The sequence below is a fragment of the Rhamphochromis longiceps genome, linkage group LG12 (genome assembly GCF_057381845.1).
Source record: "Rhamphochromis longiceps isolate RC_006_pf linkage group LG12, R_longiceps_female_GT1.1, whole genome shotgun sequence".
In the NCBI taxonomy this organism is placed as follows: domain Eukaryota; kingdom Metazoa; phylum Chordata; class Actinopteri; order Cichliformes; family Cichlidae; genus Rhamphochromis; species Rhamphochromis longiceps.
The window spans coordinates 26,576,309-26,595,063 of NC_140568.1; the positions used below are offsets into that span (position 1 = coordinate 26,576,309).

General features: G+C 39.8%; 2 protein-coding genes across 3 annotated transcripts; one reads left to right on the forward strand and one right to left on the reverse strand.

Moving 5' to 3' along the window:
• The first annotated feature begins 1,953 nt into the window (after positions 1 to 1,953).
• Positions 1,954 to 13,350, forward strand: myo1ha (myosin IHa). Its single transcript, XM_085425450.1, has 31 exons — positions 1,954 to 3,390; positions 3,471 to 3,586; positions 4,063 to 4,261; positions 4,364 to 4,444; positions 4,772 to 4,951; positions 5,056 to 5,154; positions 5,228 to 5,341; positions 5,423 to 5,494; positions 5,593 to 5,712; positions 5,791 to 5,858; positions 5,995 to 6,100; positions 6,221 to 6,301; positions 6,384 to 6,475; positions 7,033 to 7,127; positions 7,232 to 7,278; positions 8,453 to 8,533; positions 8,644 to 8,749; positions 8,838 to 8,955; positions 9,068 to 9,181; positions 9,267 to 9,343; positions 9,424 to 9,492; positions 9,579 to 9,663; positions 9,758 to 9,920; positions 11,117 to 11,200; positions 11,279 to 11,372; positions 11,453 to 11,508; positions 11,582 to 11,717; positions 11,813 to 11,883; positions 12,129 to 12,226; positions 12,319 to 12,418; positions 12,977 to 13,350. Exons 1-31 carry the CDS (start codon positions 3,199 to 3,201, stop codon positions 13,001 to 13,003), a joined length of 3,141 nt encoding a protein of 1,046 aa, XP_085281576.1. The 5' UTR covers positions 1,954 to 3,198; the 3' UTR covers positions 13,004 to 13,350.
• An 18-nt stretch (positions 13,351 to 13,368) lies between these two features.
• On the reverse strand, positions 13,369 to 18,524 carry kctd10 (potassium channel tetramerization domain containing 10). Of its 2 annotated transcripts, none has more exons than XM_085425451.1 (7): positions 18,445 to 18,524; positions 16,736 to 16,949; positions 16,474 to 16,643; positions 15,174 to 15,260; positions 15,021 to 15,073; positions 14,697 to 14,892; positions 13,369 to 14,593 (listed from the first exon to the last, which is right to left on the reverse strand). In XM_085425451.1, the coding sequence occupies exons 1-7, from the start codon at positions 18,445 to 18,447 to the stop codon at positions 14,375 to 14,377; spliced, it is 942 nt and encodes a 313-aa protein (XP_085281577.1). In that variant the 5' UTR covers positions 18,448 to 18,524; the 3' UTR covers positions 13,369 to 14,374. The 2 variants fall into 2 exon arrangements, with proteins under 2 accessions (XP_085281577.1, XP_085281578.1); XM_085425452.1 differs by having other exon boundaries at positions 16,736 to 16,945; positions 18,445 to 18,520.
• Positions 18,525 to 18,755: the final 231 nt, after the last annotated feature.

An 18,755-nucleotide genomic window follows, 5' to 3' on the forward strand; every position in this document is an offset into this window, starting at 1 on the left:
ATGTAATGGAGTTTAGATGGAGTAGTTTGGATCTTGGATCTTGTTTCTGTATTGTTATGTTACACTCAGTAGAGCAGTAGATACCCAGGTAAACGCTGAATAAGATCTCTCTGTCCCTCCACCTACCACAACATGAATGATTAACTACTCGGCCCACAGAGCCCTTTGCCTGAGCCTGGTTCAGCATGATGTGGAGAAACATATATGTGCACATACAGCATCACCAGCATAGTACTACCACAGCATGCTGCACCAGTGAGCAACTAGCTAAGGGTGTTTTTTCCTATTTACATTATAGAGTCCTGACCTTTGGTAACTAACTTTCAAGAAGCCAGTCTTTCGCTGATTACTTCAATGCAAGCAGACACAGGAGGATACACTATTTTTGTCTCACTTCAGTAGGAGGGGGGGCCTTGTTTGACTTTGGATCCTCACTGAGTTTCTGCACCTGGCTGCAGCAATAATACAGCTTCAGAATGCAGGTTTGGCTTTTCTCTTATGCTGTAACCATTGCTGTGTGTTCTCTTCATCACAAGGAGTTTTAAAGTAACCCTGTGTGTTGTGAGTGGTGTTGAGGCCTGGCCTTTATTTCTCACAGTCACCTAAAAGCTAAGATAATCAATTCAGTGAGTTTGGAGGTAACAAGATATATTCTTCTTAGCAAAAAGGTGTAAAATATCAGTTTTCATTTCTTTTCATGAGCAAAGGGATTCATGTTAAGAGGGGTTGGTAGACAGATTTGGTAGCTTGATATTCAGCATGCAGGTCTAAAAGCGGTCTTACTCATCTCATCTAAGTCTTGCTAAATGATGGTTTGGGAGAAAAAGAGCCATTGTGAGATAAAACTGTGCTAAGCTAACAGGAAGTATTATTGTGATTTAGTGGAGCTATTCTTTACTGGATGTGAAAGTTTCAACTGCAACCCTCTTTAAAGGGGAGATAACTTTTCCCTGTAAGTTCATAAATTGTCCTAGCAGCTGCTCCCTTCCTCATCTCACCGATGAGGTCACTGTCTCAGGCACCACTGACACTCTAGACCAAGATGAGGAACCATCTCTTAATTAAAATACAATTGGTTGCGCTCTGAGGTAGCAAAGCAATTCACCTGATCTGACAGCGAGTTTAGGGATTCATTACATAATCCTTCTTTCCACTGTGCGTCAGATTGTGCCATCTATTGTTTAATTATAAGTATCTAGTTCTGTTTCTAAACTGTTCCCCCCCCCCCTCTCTCTCCATATATATGTGGAAAAACAGAGTTACAAATAACACAAGGATGAGGGGAATGCTTTCAATAATTAGGCGCTTCTTTCAGCTCAGACTCTAAGGATTTAGCCTTTCTTGCATAGTGTCATTAGGAACGCTCCCGCTTGCTGCAGACAGCTTTCTTAAAAAGAAATACCTGCAGAACACCAAAGGAAGCCTGAATGGAAACCAGCAGACCTTTAGATTTAGTCCAAAAATCTAAAACATTAGCATTATTATCATGGCTGAATGCAATAATCCTTCTCTTGACAGGAGCTTATCTGTTCATGTTATTACTTGTAATACTGTATGGCAGATCTCTAAGTCACGCTGTCCCAGCACATTGTCTGCTTGTGCTGCCCTGAGAGAAGTTTGTTCCCATGAAAGAAGGGGGTGTCAAAGATACCCCACAGCAGCACCACTACCATCACAGTGCCAGATTGATTCTGACGTCCAAAAAAGAGTTCCTTCAATGATATTGTTCACCTGTCTCATTGGCTTAAAGTGGGTGGGTGGGAGGTGGGTGAGGGGGGCCGGGTGAGGGTTATTGGTGGGGACATGGGGTGAGGGGTATTGTTGCCGAGAGGGGTGAGAGCACTGGGGGTCGGGGGCTGACAGGTGGGAAAAAAAAACAACAACAAAAAAAACCTCCACTCTCATCTGACTAGCCTCCTCTATCCTTCTTTGAGGCCCCATATGAGCAAAGTAATGAAGTCCAAATTACAGCACAAGATTGCTAAGAACAAGCCTCTATTGTTTGGCCTCGGGGCACACTAAAGCACACTAAATGAGTGTCACAGCAAGCAGCGGGGCACAGACCGTTAGTGCACTATTTAGTCTGTCCCGTTGTCTCAAGACAGCCCCGTTTCAGAGGTTCTCAGATCAGACAAATACTGCTCCCCTCCTCCCGCACTCCTTTCGCCTTCGCCCTTCCTCTGTACAGCGAACCCCTCCCCAACTCCTCACCCCAAAGTAGGCCAAATCTCCTCTATTGTGTTTCGACTGCCTAGTGTGAAATTCACTGTGACGTTAAATGTTTTCTAATGAATAATTACTGAATGGTTATGCAGGGGGAATATGTGTAATGGATTGTAGACTGCATTTTAAAGACGTCTTTTTTGTCTCTGCTCCGTGGTATTTACAGGACAAAAACACTTGGCCTTTCTCAGAAGAAACGAGGGCCATAGGCGGAGGATAGAGGCAGGGGAGGAGAGTGGGTTGGTGGGGAAGAGAAGGAGGACTTTGTGTCAATTAGATCCAATGGATTATCTTTTTTAATGTTTTACAGAGAGAGCTGAGAATCAAAGGACTTCTGCTTCCAAAGGAGAGAGAGAGACAGAGAAAAAAAAACACAAAACCAACAAAAGCTGTGAAAACCTTTGGTCCGAGTGTTGGTGCTGCGAATGCAAAACAGATTGGTGGAATTTTTTTCCCACTACGCTTCTTAAATGTGCCGCTGTTTCGGGCTCCCCAAGTCCATTTGCACAGTGTGTTGTGTTTGGTTGGTGCGTCAGCTCAAGTGAACCATGGGCTGCCAGCCAAGGTCCCTGTGCGCCGTGTAGCGATCATTATCTTCTGTCTGTTCATCTGCACAATCACAGACCTTAGCTTCAAAGACACACAGGACCTCTGGACCTCTTGCTTCAATAGAACTAAAGGACACCATGTTTGTTCTTTTTATGGCACTTTTTTTTGTGTTGTCCTCCCGCTTGGAGCCATTAATCCAAACATTCAAACATCCAGCTGCAGTTGTCAAAACACATGACTGAAAATTCTGATATAATGTTGTATATGCACAACATGAAAATGTTACTTTTGCTCTAAACTTTGCTCATCTCATTAATATGGGGGAAAATAATAAATAAAGTAAAACTGTCCCTGTGAAGCACAGAATATGCGGCTGTGTTGCAAATTTGTTTTAGACATATACATTTTTGGAAGTAAACACTAGAAATGTCACTTTTCTTAGTGCATTCAGCTGCTATGTTGTTGCTACAACTTGTTGCACAGGGTCAGCTAGACATGGAGGGTGCCCTGACTGCCAGGGACCGTGTGGGAATCCAGGATTTTGTACTGCTGGATGAAACCACGGAAGCTGCCTTTCTGAGCAACCTCAAGAAACGCTTCAGCAAGGATCTCATCTATGTGAGTACAATTTAAACCTTACGTTCACACGTGGCATTTTCTTTGCAAAAAATTTGATGATTTTTAACTCATTCTTTTAGACTTACATTGGAACGTTGTTAGTCTCTGTCAATCCATATAAAGAGCTGGACATCTACAACAAGAAGCAGATGGATATCTACATGGGTGTCAACTTTTTTGAGCTGCCGCCCCACATGTGAGTTTGTATACACACGCTTTTTTTGGTGCACCTGTTTACACCAGTAAGTCTAAACTTCATCCTACTCCTTTTCCAGCATAAACATTGTGTAGACATGGAGATAATCACGAAAACTTGTTTTTAATTTTTCTTTTCTCTTGTTATTCTAGTTATATTTGCATATTCAAAATAAAATCAACAGCATCACTCAGTTCCTGCAAAATTGTCGGCAGCACGTCCATGATGGGAAACTCACGTTCCACCACATCTTAAATGTGCTGTATGGGATTGAGACCTGGTGACTGTGGAGGTCATTTATTGCAGTGTTTAATAAATCAGCGTGAGATGATTTGAACTATGTGACATGGTGTGTTATCCTGCAGAAAGCACCCATAAGGAAATGAGCCCACTCCTGTGTTCTTTCAACTGAAATAACTCCGAGTGCGGTTCAAAGTTTACTACTGAAATACTGTAACTGCTCTGCAACCCAACAGTTATGCCTTGGCGGATAATGCGTACCACACCATGCTGACAGAGTTCAACAATCACTTCATCCTCATCTCTGGTGAGAGCGGAGCAGGAAAAACAGAGGCCTCCAAGAAGATTTTGCAGTATTATGCCGTCAGCTGTCCAAGCACCACTCTGCTAAACACAGTCAGAGACAAAATGCTCATGTCCAACCCCGTCCTGGAGGTTTGATGGTTACTACATGCTGTAGAAGTGCATTGACATATAGTGAAGAGGGACAGATCATCAATTACTGTGAATGATTTGACTTTTTTTTTCCCCCCACAGGCTTTTGGAAATGCCAAAACACTAAAAAATGACAACTCAAGCCGATTTGGGAAATATATGGACATCCAGTTTGACAGCCAGGTAAGGATCAGATGCTGTATTCACAGAATAGGAAAAAAACTTAGCTTACTGTTGTTTGGTTCCTAGAGTGTAGTTGGTTGTGGTGTGATTATTTTTGCTATACAAGACAAAAAAAGTTGTAGCATGAGTACAAACAACATTACATGAAGCCTGAAAAACATCAAGTTGGTTCCAGATTTATTTAATTTATGTAAAAAAACGACGACTGCTTAACAAAAGTCAACTTTACTGAAACAGAAGGAGTTTCTTAATCTGGCCACTGGACCATAGGCTGTGTTTTTTCTGCAAGTTGTAGAGCTGCTGTCTTTAGGATCATGATGCCCATAGGGGGATGCTGTTGGAGGCCATATCCTGAACTACCTGCTGGAGAAATCAAGGGTTGTGCATCAGAATCACGGGGAGAGAAACTTTCACATCTTTTATCAGCTGGTAGAGGGAGGATCAGATGACTTGCTGCATCAGCTGGGCTTGGAGAGAGGTTGCCAGCATTATAACTATCTAACACAGGTACGCATAAGTCAGTGGGCTTTGTTGTTAACATAGAATCTGATAAGAAAGTAGAACACTTTCAGAAACAGTGTTTTTTTTTCTATGTTCATTGTTTCTGACAGGGGCAGTGTCCCATTGTGCCCTCCATTAATGACAAAAACGACTGGAAAACAGTAAAAAACGCACTTCAAATCATCAGCTTTGATGAGACTGCCACCAATGTGAGTTGGATGCTGTTGCAGATGGCTTCATTCACAGCAGTCAGTCTTGCTTATAAATTATAATTTTGTGCAGCACTTGTTTGAGGTCATTGCAAGCGTTCTCCACCTGGGGAATGTGCGGTTTGACTCTGATAGTAAAGGTCACGCCCTCCTGAACAACAACACAGAGCTGCACTGGGTCTCAAATGTAAGAAAGTAGAAAATATAAATTCTTTAGCTATTCATTAAGCATATCAATAAGCTTTTTAATGTTTAGTTTTCTTCACAGCTGCTAGGAGTGGATGCACACAGACTTCAAGAGGGCCTAACATTCAGGAAGATTGAAGCCAAAAAAGATCAGGTTCACATTTGCTAAAACCTTCTTTAGTTTTAACAATAACAGACTTGTGTTTCTGTTTAAACTATAAACTCAGGTATGATGCTTTGTTACTCTAAAAGGTCCTCAGCCCTTTCACAACTGATCACGCCATCTATGCCAGAGATGCCTTAGCCAAAGCTATCTATGGGCAGACCTTCACCTGGCTGGTCAACAGGATCAACGAGTCAATGGAGAACGAAGTGACTATAAGGATGTATTTCAAATGACAAATCTCACCTGCCAGGATGTGTTTTTATACGTTTTTTCTCTTTCACTAGGACCCTTCACGAAAGACTGTTATAGGGCTTTTGGACATATATGGATTTGAGGTTTTCTACGTAAACAGGTAGGTGTAATCTTTCTGTGTTTTTTTCTTTTTAATTTCAGCTGCTTTTGCAAGCTGATAGCTGTTTTATTTACCTTATAATCTTTATGAAACCTGCAAACTTACCTTTCACCTCTTCCTTGATCCTTTCCCTCAGTTTTGAGCAGTTCTGTATAAACTATTGCAACGAGAAGCTGCAGCAGCTTTTCATTGAGCTGACACTAAAATCGGAGCAGGAAGAATATGAAGCAGAGGGCATTGAGGTAAATCCCCCTCTCCCCAGCAAACAAACAAGCAAACAGACGGACGTGCAGAAAACATATAAGCGGCTGCTTTTTTTCACGTGCTTATAACTGTGTATTTCTCATCTCTTTTTCCACCAGTGGGAGCCAGTTCAGTTCTTCAACAATAAGATCATCTGTGATCTAATCGAGGAAAAACACACAGGAATTATATCATTACTGGTGTGTATGTTCACACTGGGATGGCCATTTATAACTGTTTTAAAAATACTGCTCAAGATTATTCACAATGATTATTTTGCAGGATGAGGAGTGTCTAAGGCCAGGAGATACCACAGATCTGACCTTCCTGGAGAGACTGGAAGAAAAGATGGGGAATCACCCCCACTTTGTCACGTGAGTAATGACCTAAAATACACACACACACACACACACACACACACACACACACACACACACACACACACACACACACACACACACACAGTACACGAAATGAACAACATAAATAGAATTGACATTGACACTGTATGCAGCACCAGTGCTTATTTCTCTGACTCCAAGAGATCTTGAATGCTCCTGCTCTGATCCTGACTGACTCTAAGAGAAACGAACAGTCTTACGCACTGAATCAGCCCCATGCATCGCACTTATATCTATAAACAGGAGTGCTGGTTATTCCAAAGTCACAATAAAGGTTGTTTTTTGTTTTGATAATGTTGATTTGTGACTTCAAAAATAACAACATTTAGCGTAATTAAATACACTGCCTATCTACTGTACAATTCAAAGCCTTTCCTCGGCTCTAAAGTCTGACTCCTTTCATTGGTGTTCTGTTGACTGGTGGCCTGTGAGGGAGTCGACAGTGAGCCGATAGAGACGGAGGATTAGGATTCGACTATAAAGCCTCTCACTCTTCATCCCTCTGTCTCTCTCCACCTCTTTGACTCCAGGCACAAACTAGCCGACAAAATGACACGTAAGACTCTGGAGAGGGGAGATTTCCGTCTCTTGCATTATGCCGGGGAGGTCACCTACTGTGTTGTGGGTAAAGAAAACCACAGTCTCATCCCCTGTGACTCAACCATTTAAACCTTTTTGCTTTGAACTGACATCCCTAAGACACTGATATTTTTTTTTATGCTAATCTAGGTTTCCTGGACAAAAACAACGACCTACTATATAGAAACATAAAAGATGTAAGTCTACAGCTGATATTATGTCAGATAAAGACGTGTTTTAGACTTTACTGTAAATAGCAAAAGATGGGGGTATTTTCTCAGTATTTGATTAATTATGGTTAAAGTAACTGCCTAAACCTGTGTGTTAATTAGGGCTGCCACAAACGATTATTTGGATAGTCGACTAGTCACCGATTATTTTTGCGATTAGTCGACTAATCAGATCATCATCCATTGGACGTAAAACGTACAGCTTATTGCACCAGCAGCATCTGCTCTAATATAACTATCATTAGCTTACAGCTTTAAGTGTTTAAGGTCTGTGCTAACTAAAAATAAAGACAAGATGATAGTTTATTAAATTTTAATGAAATTTGCAGATTGTTTCGGTGAAGTTTAATAAACTCCTTGCTATCTAAAATATAACAGGACACCAGAGTATATTCTCGAGCATCTCACACTTCTGATAATCAGCTGTCTGCTTGATGTTTATTTAGCTGTGTAAAAACTATAACTTTAATCTCAGCCAAACCGATTTACTCAGGAACAAATAAAATACTAAAAAAAAGCCAAACAATAACATTGTTAAGTTATCTAAGTGACTTATATATCATGTTTAACCTGAGTAGCGGGTTTGAAAACAATTTGCCAGGAGTCCGGTGTTCTCACGGCTCTAGTGACCTAGCCCCCGGCTCGCTATCGAGCTAGTGGGTAACAGACGTCTCCGAAAACGTCGGAGCGCTTTTGAAAATATGTGTTGTCCTGATAAACTGAGCAGATATTTGAGGTTTACACAGCTACATTCTCGCCTGAAAATATGTTAAACGTTTATTTTGTGACCCAGAAAGAATAATAAGAGTAATATTAAAACTAACTAGCTGCCGCCATTGTTGGAAACTGAGCTGGGCTGCGCTATGAATTCTGGGACACAGCTTCTTCTTCTTCGGGGTTTAACGGCAGCTGGCATCCTTGTACATGCAGTGCTGCCATCTTCTGTTTCAGTCCGTTATTACACTCTTAAATCCTACTACTTATTCCTGCGTCTTTTGGGATCTTACAAAGCTTCAAACGACGCGTCGACTATTAAATTAGTCGTCGACGATTTTGATAGTCGACGTAATCGTGACTAGTCGACTAATCGTGGCAGCCCTAGTGTTAATGTGTGCTTGTGTGTCGCTCCACCTTCTCAAAGCTTATGTGTCAGTCTAAAAATGACATAGTCAAAGAGTGCTTCTCATCCATGGATCCAGACAGCAGGAGAAGACCAGAAACAGTACGTTCGCCCATGTTTGACCCTCCATATCCTTCATCCATAACATCTAACTTAACTGCTGAGGGGAGTCAGGCGGAAAGGACATTGTGACCCTTGTGTTGTGTTTGCAGGTGGTGACTCAGTTTAAGAGCAGTCTGCAGAAGCTGACAGAGATCCTTGTGGCTAAAGAGGCCTGGTACATACGCTGCCTGAAATCTAACGAGTCCAAGCAGTCAGGTACCTTAACTAACAAAAGGTAGATGTTAATGACACAGAAATGTTTGAATAAGACCAAATCAATCGTGTATTTATCGTTACATCACAGGTCAGTTTGATGAAGCACTGATCAGGCATCAGGTGAAGTACCTGGGTCTGATGGAGCACCTCAGAGTCAGACGAGCTGGTTTTGCTTACAGACGTAAATACGACGTTTTTTTGAAGAGGTATAAAGGACCGTAGAGTTTCTCAATTTCAGGGAAATTTATGTTTTAAATGTAAGCTCTAGGTGAACTGAGGGGCTTCTTTCGAGCACAGTTTGTTTGGCTCATCTTACAGATATAAACCATTGTGCCCAGCCACCTGGCCACACTGGAGAGGAGTAGCCGCCGATGGAGTGGAAGTGCTGGTTCAACATCTGGGCTACCTGCCAGATGAGTACAAAATGGGACGGTGAGGAAGTCTTTCTCGTTACCTCAACAAATCCAGCTTATGCGAGGAATCACAAAAGTACAAGTTGCTGATTTGTTTATTGCAGGACCAAAATTTTCATCCGTCACCCCAGGACACTGTTCGCCACAGAGGATGCTTATGAGAAATGCAAACATGAACTGGGTGAGTGTCAACTGCCTTAGACCTACAGTCATCCCGTCTCACAATCATGCTGATTTATATTTTTTGCTCTGGATTTGCAGCAACACGCATCCAGGCAAAATACAAAGGCTACAGGGCAAAGGGAGAATACAGAAAACAGAAAGAAGCTGGTAAATGTCACAACATCCAGAATGATAGAAACAGTTTTTGTTAGCAATAAAAAATATTAGATAATGTCTATTTTTAATCTCCTCAGCCACTAAGATTGAATCTTGTTGGAGAGGAACACAGGCTAGGAAGGAGAAGGAGAAGAGAGCCTGGGCGGTAAAAGTCATCAAGAAGTAAGTAAAACACGTAAATATCAAAAATAAAAAAAGCCCCCATCAGTGTCTCTGTTACATTTGAACTGATCCTGTTCTTTGCCACACATTTCAGATTTATCAAAGGCTACATGACCAGAGGGCAGGCAAAAAACACAGATAACTCAGAGTACCTGGCCTTCGTGAGGCAAAATTACCTGAACAGACTTAGAGACAACCTGCCAAAGACCGTTTTGGATAAAACCCCCTGGCTAACTCCACCAGCTGTGCTCACAGAGGTGCTATAAGTCATATAACAATGAAACAGAGAAACAAAATCAAGCAACTGTTTCTAATACTAATGCATTCATAACTGTGGTCCTTTTTAATTTTTCACACTGTATTTGAATCAAGTAAACATTGAGTTACATAACAAAAAATGTCACAAGTATTTTATAGAATGAGATATGTGTGTCTTATATGTTCCTATAATTTTCTGTATTTATTTCCATGTGAGAATGCACTCAGTGGCCACTTTATTAGATACATCTTGCTTGCCCTGTTGCCTTTGAAACTGCCTTCATCATGGCACAGATTCAAAAATTTCTCTGAGATTTTGGTCCAGTCTGAGATGATCTTTCAGGAGATTGGTACATGTTGGTCATAAAGGGATGGGCATGATCAGCAACAACAATAAGATGATTAGCTCTGTCTGACGGACCCAAAGTTGCCCACACCATGACGCCACCACCAGCCCGAACTGTTGATACGAGGCAAAATGGATCCACGCTTTCATGTTGTTTATGCAAATTTCTTTATGTGAAAGTAGCGTCAGAAATTTAGGTTAATCAGAACATGCAGCTTTTTGTCAGTTTTTATTGTCTAATGTTTAACACCGATGAATACTGCCACCTCAGCTTTCTGTTCTTAGCTGACTGGGTGGCACCCACTGCGGACTTCTGCTGCTTTAACCCAACTGCTTTAAGATTTGATATGTTGTGCATATCTTGATTGTAACAAGTGGTTATTTGGGTTACTGTTGCCTTCCTATCCGCTCGAAGCAGTCTGGTCATTTTCCTCTGACCTCTAGTATCAATGAGACATTTTCACCCAGAGAACTGCCACCCACTGGATATTTTCTCTTTTTCTGGTCATTCTCTGTAAACCCTATGGATGTTATTAACAAAATCCCAGTAGATCATCAGTTTCTGAAATGCTCATACGCCAGGTTACACTGAAACACACTTAAATCATCTTCCTCCCTCACTGTCATGCTCAGTTTGAACTTCAGCAGATAGTCTTCACCGTGTCTGCATGACTAAATGCATTGAGTTGTATAAGGTGCACTTAATAAAGTGGCCAGTGAGTGTATGCTCTTTTTTATTTCCACATAGCAATATATAGTAATAACGACTAATCAACTTAAATGCAAAACTGACTGAATACAGCTTTTATCTTGACTTTGTGGTGAAGAACTGATTTCGTTCTTCATTAGACATCAGAGATGCTGCGTAAGCTTCACTACCGTCTTATGGTGCGGAAATATGTGCGAGGAATCACACCGCAGAAGAAAGCACAGGTAAGCCACATTAAAGGGCAGTCTTGTTCTCTTTGTAGTCATCACAGTTAAATTTTCCATTCCTTTTTGCCCCTTCAGTTCGAAATGAAGCTGATCACCAGCTCCGTCTTCAAGGGGAAAAAGGACAGTTATCCACAGAGTGTTGCCCATCCATTTGCGGACACCAGAATCAGTAAATATCAGACACCCTCACACAATGCCTGTTCATTTTAGAACCATCATTCATATGTCATTTAACATCTCACTTAATAGGCGAGGAAGACATAAACACAAGGGTCATCCAGATGATTCGCAACGAGCGTATAAAGGTAATAAAATGTCTGTATACTTCTATGGGCAGTTCACACCAAAGATGCACTGATATATGCTGTGTTTCTGCAGTACTGCGTTCCAGTAATTAAGTATGACAGGAATGGCTTCAAACCGAGGCAGCGACAGCTCATCCTCACCCAGACAGCTGTCTATGTGGTAGAGGAAGCCAAGATCAAGCAGAGAGTGCTGTACACCTCTCTCAAAGGTCAGACCAGTGTGCTAATATATATTTTATTAGCCATCAGATATCTTCATTCTCAAATGTGGGGCTACATGCTTCTATTATTTGACTCACTGCAGAGATTTCTGTCAGTAACTTGACTGACAGCACCATTGTATTCCACATAACACGTGAAGAACCTAAACAAAAGGTATGCAAATGTATGGATCAAGCTTGCCTTTTTTTTGTTTTGTTTTTGCTAATGGTGAGACCAATGAAGTTTATTTGTAGCTTAAATGACATGATTAGATATGGTGGAACAAGTTAAAACATAGAATGGCTTTTGCTCTGCTGATAATGCAGAGTAACTAAAATGAAGGAGGAACATGCATGTAGTGAAAATTTTGAAAGATTTTCAGGTGGATGATTCTAACACAACTTGTCTGGCTGTTTCAGGGGGATCTGGTAGTACAGTGCGACCATTTATTTGAGCTTTTGACCAAACTCTGTGTCATTGCTAACAAACAAAATGCCATCAAGGTGGTTCAGGGCAGGTGAGCCTGAGTTTTGAAATTTAGAGATCTAATGTGAAATGCACATTGAGCTAAACTGCTTGTGTATGCATTGTGTTTGCATTAATTCACAGCATCAACTTTGAAATCCAGGCTGGAAAAGGAGGAGCAGTGGACTTTAGCACTGGGCCTGAGCCTATGGTATACAAGGCCAAGAATGGTCACCTGATGGTGGTGAGTTGGGCCTTATCTCTTTTATCTCATGTTTCTCTGCAGATTGGCTACCTTTTTTTTTTTCAGATTATATTTGAACATTTATTATTTGTTTTAAAATCCTTAAATGCTCAGTCCTAGCTTGCCAAAATCCTGCACTTTTGTGTCACAGCCAGATCAGTTTGCTCATGTGTCAAAAAACTCTTAATGGTTCCTAAATCCATATTTACAAAAGGTGCTTGTACCATGTATTTTCTAAGGTTTGGAACAGACTCGCCTTAAGTGTTAGATTGTCCCATTTTAGTCCATGTTTATCCCCTAACATGACTTTTAATCAAGCTTAGGTTTAGACTCATTTATATTGTCGCTGTTTTATACTGTCCTTTTTCTTATTTCATCCACTTTTGTGTTTCCTACAAGTTATACAGCACCTTAGTTAGTATTTGCTGCTTTCGATTGTATCTCTATACATAAACTTGACATGGAAACTCAACGACCAGATGTGCCATTTTAAGTCTTCAATTAAGGGCTACAATGAAGTTACAAATGCTGACACAGCATCATTGTTTGCTACTGCAGGTTGCCACTCGGGCAAGGACACGGTAACGTGTGAGGCTGAGGAGGAGACACATAAGACGCCTCTGCATATTTCATCAAGAGACCACTAAGGAGATGATCACCATGTCTGCAGAAAACACATCTGCCCAGAAAGAGATGAACCTGAGGAATCTTGGATGAGGTTGTTTGCTGGACAGAATTTCACACTAGTCATAATTAAAATTTCTTCACTTCATTATTAAGAAAAGAAAGAAGATGTTATCATTTCACAATTGTTTGTGTCTGAAGAACACTTAAAATGACAAAACTCTTAAGGTACCAAAAACTGATGCAATTCTAATTTTGAACAATGAAGCCATATGTATAATAAATTTGTACGTTCACTGATGTTGTAAATTAAAAGCAGCACAAAAGAATGTCTGTATAAATTTATTTGTGATAAAGTGTGTATAAATATAAAACATACATTTATGTTTACTTCTGTACAGCAGACCTACAAGTACTGTGATTGTTAAACATATAACAACTTAAACTAGTGTGCAAACGGTACATTCTGTGATGAATGCGATGATGGAAGACAGGTCTAATTTCTATCCCTGTTATAAGCTTGTAGACAGGGTTCCCTTCCTGCTAGAGTGATATCGAGTTACAGTCATTCACATCAACCTCAGCATCCATCATTCAATCAGCCCAGTGCATTTAACACCTCAGGTCACAGCTCAAGTTCCCTCCACTGAAAATAATGGTTTGTTTAGTGAAGGGAACTGCGTCAATGTTAGAACTAAATGCGGCAGAAGTATTACAGGAAATTTTGCTTCATCCACCTGTAATTTTTATTGTCTAATGATAAAAAGAAAATATTCAGGTTTTGGAATTATAGACAGGCTACATTATAGCCATGGTTAATATCATCTAAGAGTAAAACAGTGCCACCGTGTGACTTCATTAAGTACAACACCCGGTTCATCCACTTGAGACTTTAAAATGTACCTTTTGGAACCACGGCAAAGAAAAACTAAACTATCTACATTACTAGCTGCTTCCATGATATAACTCGTCTTCTGCATGTAATTTAATTAGGATCTCTTCCTTCCTGCACTCAGTGATGAATAAAAACATCCATGTTTATGAGCGTCTACACAGTAGCAGAAAGCAGTGATACAAGTTATCATGACCAACAAAAAGAGACAAAAAAAAAAAAAAACAACACAAGATGACAAAGAGGAAAACTGGAGAAGAGGACTGCACACAATCACTTCACCACTACACACCGCTGTATGACACTCGTGTCATAATAATCCTCTGGGGAATGCTGGTAAAATATGAGGGAAGTAAATGAAGGAGGCGCTGGGTGTTGTAAGGCACAAGCATAGTGCAAATACTGTCTGGGATCCCAGATTGACTGGTTAAAGTTGAGAATCACTGGTGGTGGTGTGTACGGTCATCAGGTCGTTTGATATGAATCCTACGGACGCGCTCAATTCGTTCTCGCTCCTCATCCTCATCCAGGTGGTTAGATCGCCATGCAGGACCCCCTGTGGCCTCTAACAGAGCATTGTCTGGACCTCTGCCATCATGAGACTCATACAAAAGGATGTTGAGGGTCTCCTCGTAGATTCGAGCCTCTGGGAATTCAACCTAGGAAAAAAGTAAAGTGTTACTCAAGAGACAGGTTTATTTAGCCAAAATAACATAGCTCTATGCTTATGAAACTGCAAAGTACTCTGCAAAGAATATTTACCTTTGTCTGCTTCTTTTCAGTGGCATAAACAATAGAAGTGCAACACACTTCAGCAATTTTACGCCCCTGCCCATAAAAAGACCAGCAACAGATCTCATCCCCAATCACGTCTTTGATGAAGAGCACTCGCCCATTGAACCGCAACGACAGTTTGTCAAAAAGCTCAATATTCTTTAGCATGTTGTCATCAGAATTGCTGTGGAGGAAAGAAAGTTAAAAGAGAGGTCACTTATTATGATAACTGACTTGAGTGTATGTAACGACTTGATTTTTTTAATTTATTTTTTTATATCTAGACAAACTTGACCCCATGATCGGGCTCACCTGGTATATGAATACTTGTTGTTGCTTCTGTTATACAGCAGTTTGACTGTTGGCTGTGAAGACAACCAAGTTTTTAAAAAAAAGAAAAATCTAAATGAAAAATGTCTTGATTCTAAATGAGTTGCTGCACATTATATTACAGACATAGCATACCTTATTTGAGGTAGCAATCAGCCTCTGCTCCTCTTTGGATGACGTCATCAGAGGCACTTTACAAAGGGGTTCATATGTTTCCTTGTTCTGGAAAAAAGACATTTTTCCACTGAGAACATTACACAAACACACAAAACTGCTGCATACTGTTAATTTCACAGGATCCCATTCTGTTGGTACAGACTTACATGTGGAAAAAAAAAAGAAAAAAAGAGAAACATAAAAAGGATGAAAACTTTTATTAAATGTATTAATTTTTTTTGCATGGAGCTGGACTCTCTAAAGGTGGTGTTAGAGAGGTAGATGTTGTTCAAGATAAGAACAATGCTGGACAATGCCTCCCACCCACTGCATGACGTGCTGGCCAGTCACAGGAACACGTTCAGTGAGAGACTGAAATTACCCAAATGCACCACTGAATGAAACAGGAAATCATTCCTGCCTGTGACTCTTTCTATACAATTCCTCCATGAAAAGTACAGTACAAACTGCAATAGTTCCACACTCTTATTATAACATCCTCTACAGAGAAAATTACACTTAATATTATAAGAAGGGAACCTCACTGCCAACTATAAATTTTTAATCTTGTGTGATATACTGTAATATTTATAATTAGAACTATGTGTATTTATTAGAGCTATTTTGTTATATTTTATAACTTTGTAATATATAGTATTATTTAATTTAGTTTAATTAGTTACTGTTATTACTGTCTTGGAGCCACTGTGACCACATAATTTCCTCTGGGGATTAATAAAGTATTCTGATTATGATAAGTTACCAAAGATAACCAATAAATTATTTGAAAAAATTAATTGCTGCAAAAGGTCTATATTTTTAAATCAACCACAAGTGTTACTAATCCTACGAAATGAGCCTCTGCACCTTTAATAATATCATTAGTGATGCCTGTGGACACCTGTTAAAAAGCTATTGTCAAAAAGCATTTTAATAAATATTTCTGCTGCTGTTTCCAGATAAAAACGAAAACAGATTTTGACTTGTAATTTTTGTTTGGTTAATTGGGTTTTTGTTTATAACACTTAATTTCATTCTTTAAAATACACAGACTAATGCTAGTCACATTTATGACTGCATTAAAAAGCAAAAAAGACAACAGAACATTCATGGGAAAAGGGAGCTAATGAAGATTATGGTGGGAACATAGCATGTTTAACAAAAAGAGAATGTAGATTCCAAAATGTAAATTTTGTAATTTTAAATGTATCAGTAACTTTGCTGAAACTTAGTTACTTAACATTTACTCCAAAGGTAAGCAACTTTGTAATGATTGTACCTGCAAGGCAGCTGTGCATTCATCGGCAAGGCCTTGGACAAGATAATACTTGGCCTCAGCGAGGAGCTCCTCGGTTTCCCGTCGACTGTCTGGGAGTGGGACTGCGCCATCTCTAAGGTAGTTAAGGATTGTTCCAAAATGTTTCCCACACCGATCAATCAGGATCCAACCTATGGGTATCAAATGCCAAAACATCAGTAACAGTTTAACTGCAATGATGGAATAATTGCTGCATATGATCAAGGTTTTACTAACAGCTCACCTTCACTATCTGTGAGGACCTCCATTCTCCCACTGAACATTGCTTTGAGCATTGTGTCCTGTTTAGTTAGTGTCTGCATTGTAGTGTAGTACAGTGCGCCACCCACATTCAACTTCACATATTTTGAGCTGGGGCTGGAGCTTTTGAAGGACGTAGTCCGGGTTGTAGCTGCCGGCACTGGCGAGCTCACCACGCTCTCTCCTGACATCTCTTCCTAGAACAATACAAAATACAACAAAGTCACACATGGATATCAGTGGATTAGACAATGAACTGTTACATTTTAATTATTGAATGTTCATTGTTTCTTTATTTTTTTCTAAAGGTGGTGACAGTAACACCGAACAGCACCTTTAAATGGCTAAGACAAATGAGTAATATCAGACTACATATACAATTGGAAAGATCAGTTTAATGGTAGTATTGTCCTAACATGTCTTGACAGTATGAAACTATAGATTGCTTCTGATTTAAGAATCAGGATGACAAAGAAAAGCAAAATTATATTTAGAGTGCCCCATTTATTGTTCTGGCAATGCACTCTGATATCTGAGAGCTAACAACTCTCAAAACCTGGAGAAAAGTAGTAGCCTTCTTAAGGGAGTAATGTAGGAAAATGCATAAACATAAACACATCAAAAATCTGTATCAGTGAAGTGCTTACTTCCTTTTGCTCATCTGCTAAGCTCCGTGTTCATAATCTAGATGTTATATTTGATTATTCTCTGGACTTTCATTTGCATGTCTAATCTATTTTATGGTCTTGTTTCTTTCATTTAAAGTAACATTTCGAAATCATCTCTACAGCTAAACAGGAGAAATTTTTTCATCCATTTGATTCATCATGCCTATACTGTAATGCCCTGCTTACCATCTTATATAAATCAACTCTGTCACACCTCCAAACAATAGAAGATACTGCAGCCAGACCTCTTAACACATCCAAGTAAGCAAGCTCACATTACTCTCACATTACCACTTTTATAGTTTCTCCATTGGCACCCAGTTGACTTCGAAACTCGTTTTAAAAGTCTCAGTTGCATACAGAGCACTAAATGGAGAAGTTCGAGACTATTTATCTCAGCTTCTTACTAAAGATCCTGTAGGCTTAAAATGTATTAGTTGTCCCTCGTACAAGACTGGAGACAATAGGGTGGTTGCGGGAACTGAGCCTTGTAGCAACCACTCCAGCTAGCATTATCTGACTTTCTTTTAGAAAGCGATTTTCTGGGGCTTACTTTTGAGAATTTTAATTATTACTACAGTTTTTACTACGTGTTTTTGTTCATTGTGGCTTTGTCTCGTTATTTACTTTTTAATTTTCTACGTAGTTTAAAGGGAATGAGGGTGTGTGACATCATTTGACAGAAGCCCATGCACTGTCTTTTAATTTCTCAGCTATGAACACGCACTTTTGTTATATATCTAATATGCATTTAACTACATTAATATAAAGCGTCATTACATTTATACGGACTTTCGTAGTTGTTTCCAGTGAAACACTGGGCCGTATCCTTTAATCCAGCGAGTACAAATTTCATTTTAGCCAGCCCGGCTAATGAGCTAGTTAGCATTAAATAAAGTTATGGACATTGTTTTAAACCAACCAAAACATGATATACTACAACACGAACCATAAAATAGCATTCTTTATATTATATCGACAGCATGTCTATTAAATTAAAAAACAGAAAAACGACCATATTTACCATAGAACCCACAGCAAACTTCGTAATTGTAGCTTGCTAACGTCAGTCAGCTAACACCCACTTCCTTCCGGTGCGCTGCTGCGCAGTTATTAAAATGACGTCAACCGTCCGGAGTTGTGTTTAAAGGGGCAGGTGACATTTTTATGTTAAAGTGCAAAAGTGTCCCGGCAGTGATAAATGATAAATAAATAAAAACGCAGTAGTTTCCCTCAGCTCGCGTTACATCCCATCCGTTATACCCTAATATTGTTACTCGCATATTTGAAAAAAAAAATGTTTTAATTACATTAAAATATTTCCGTTTTTTAAGG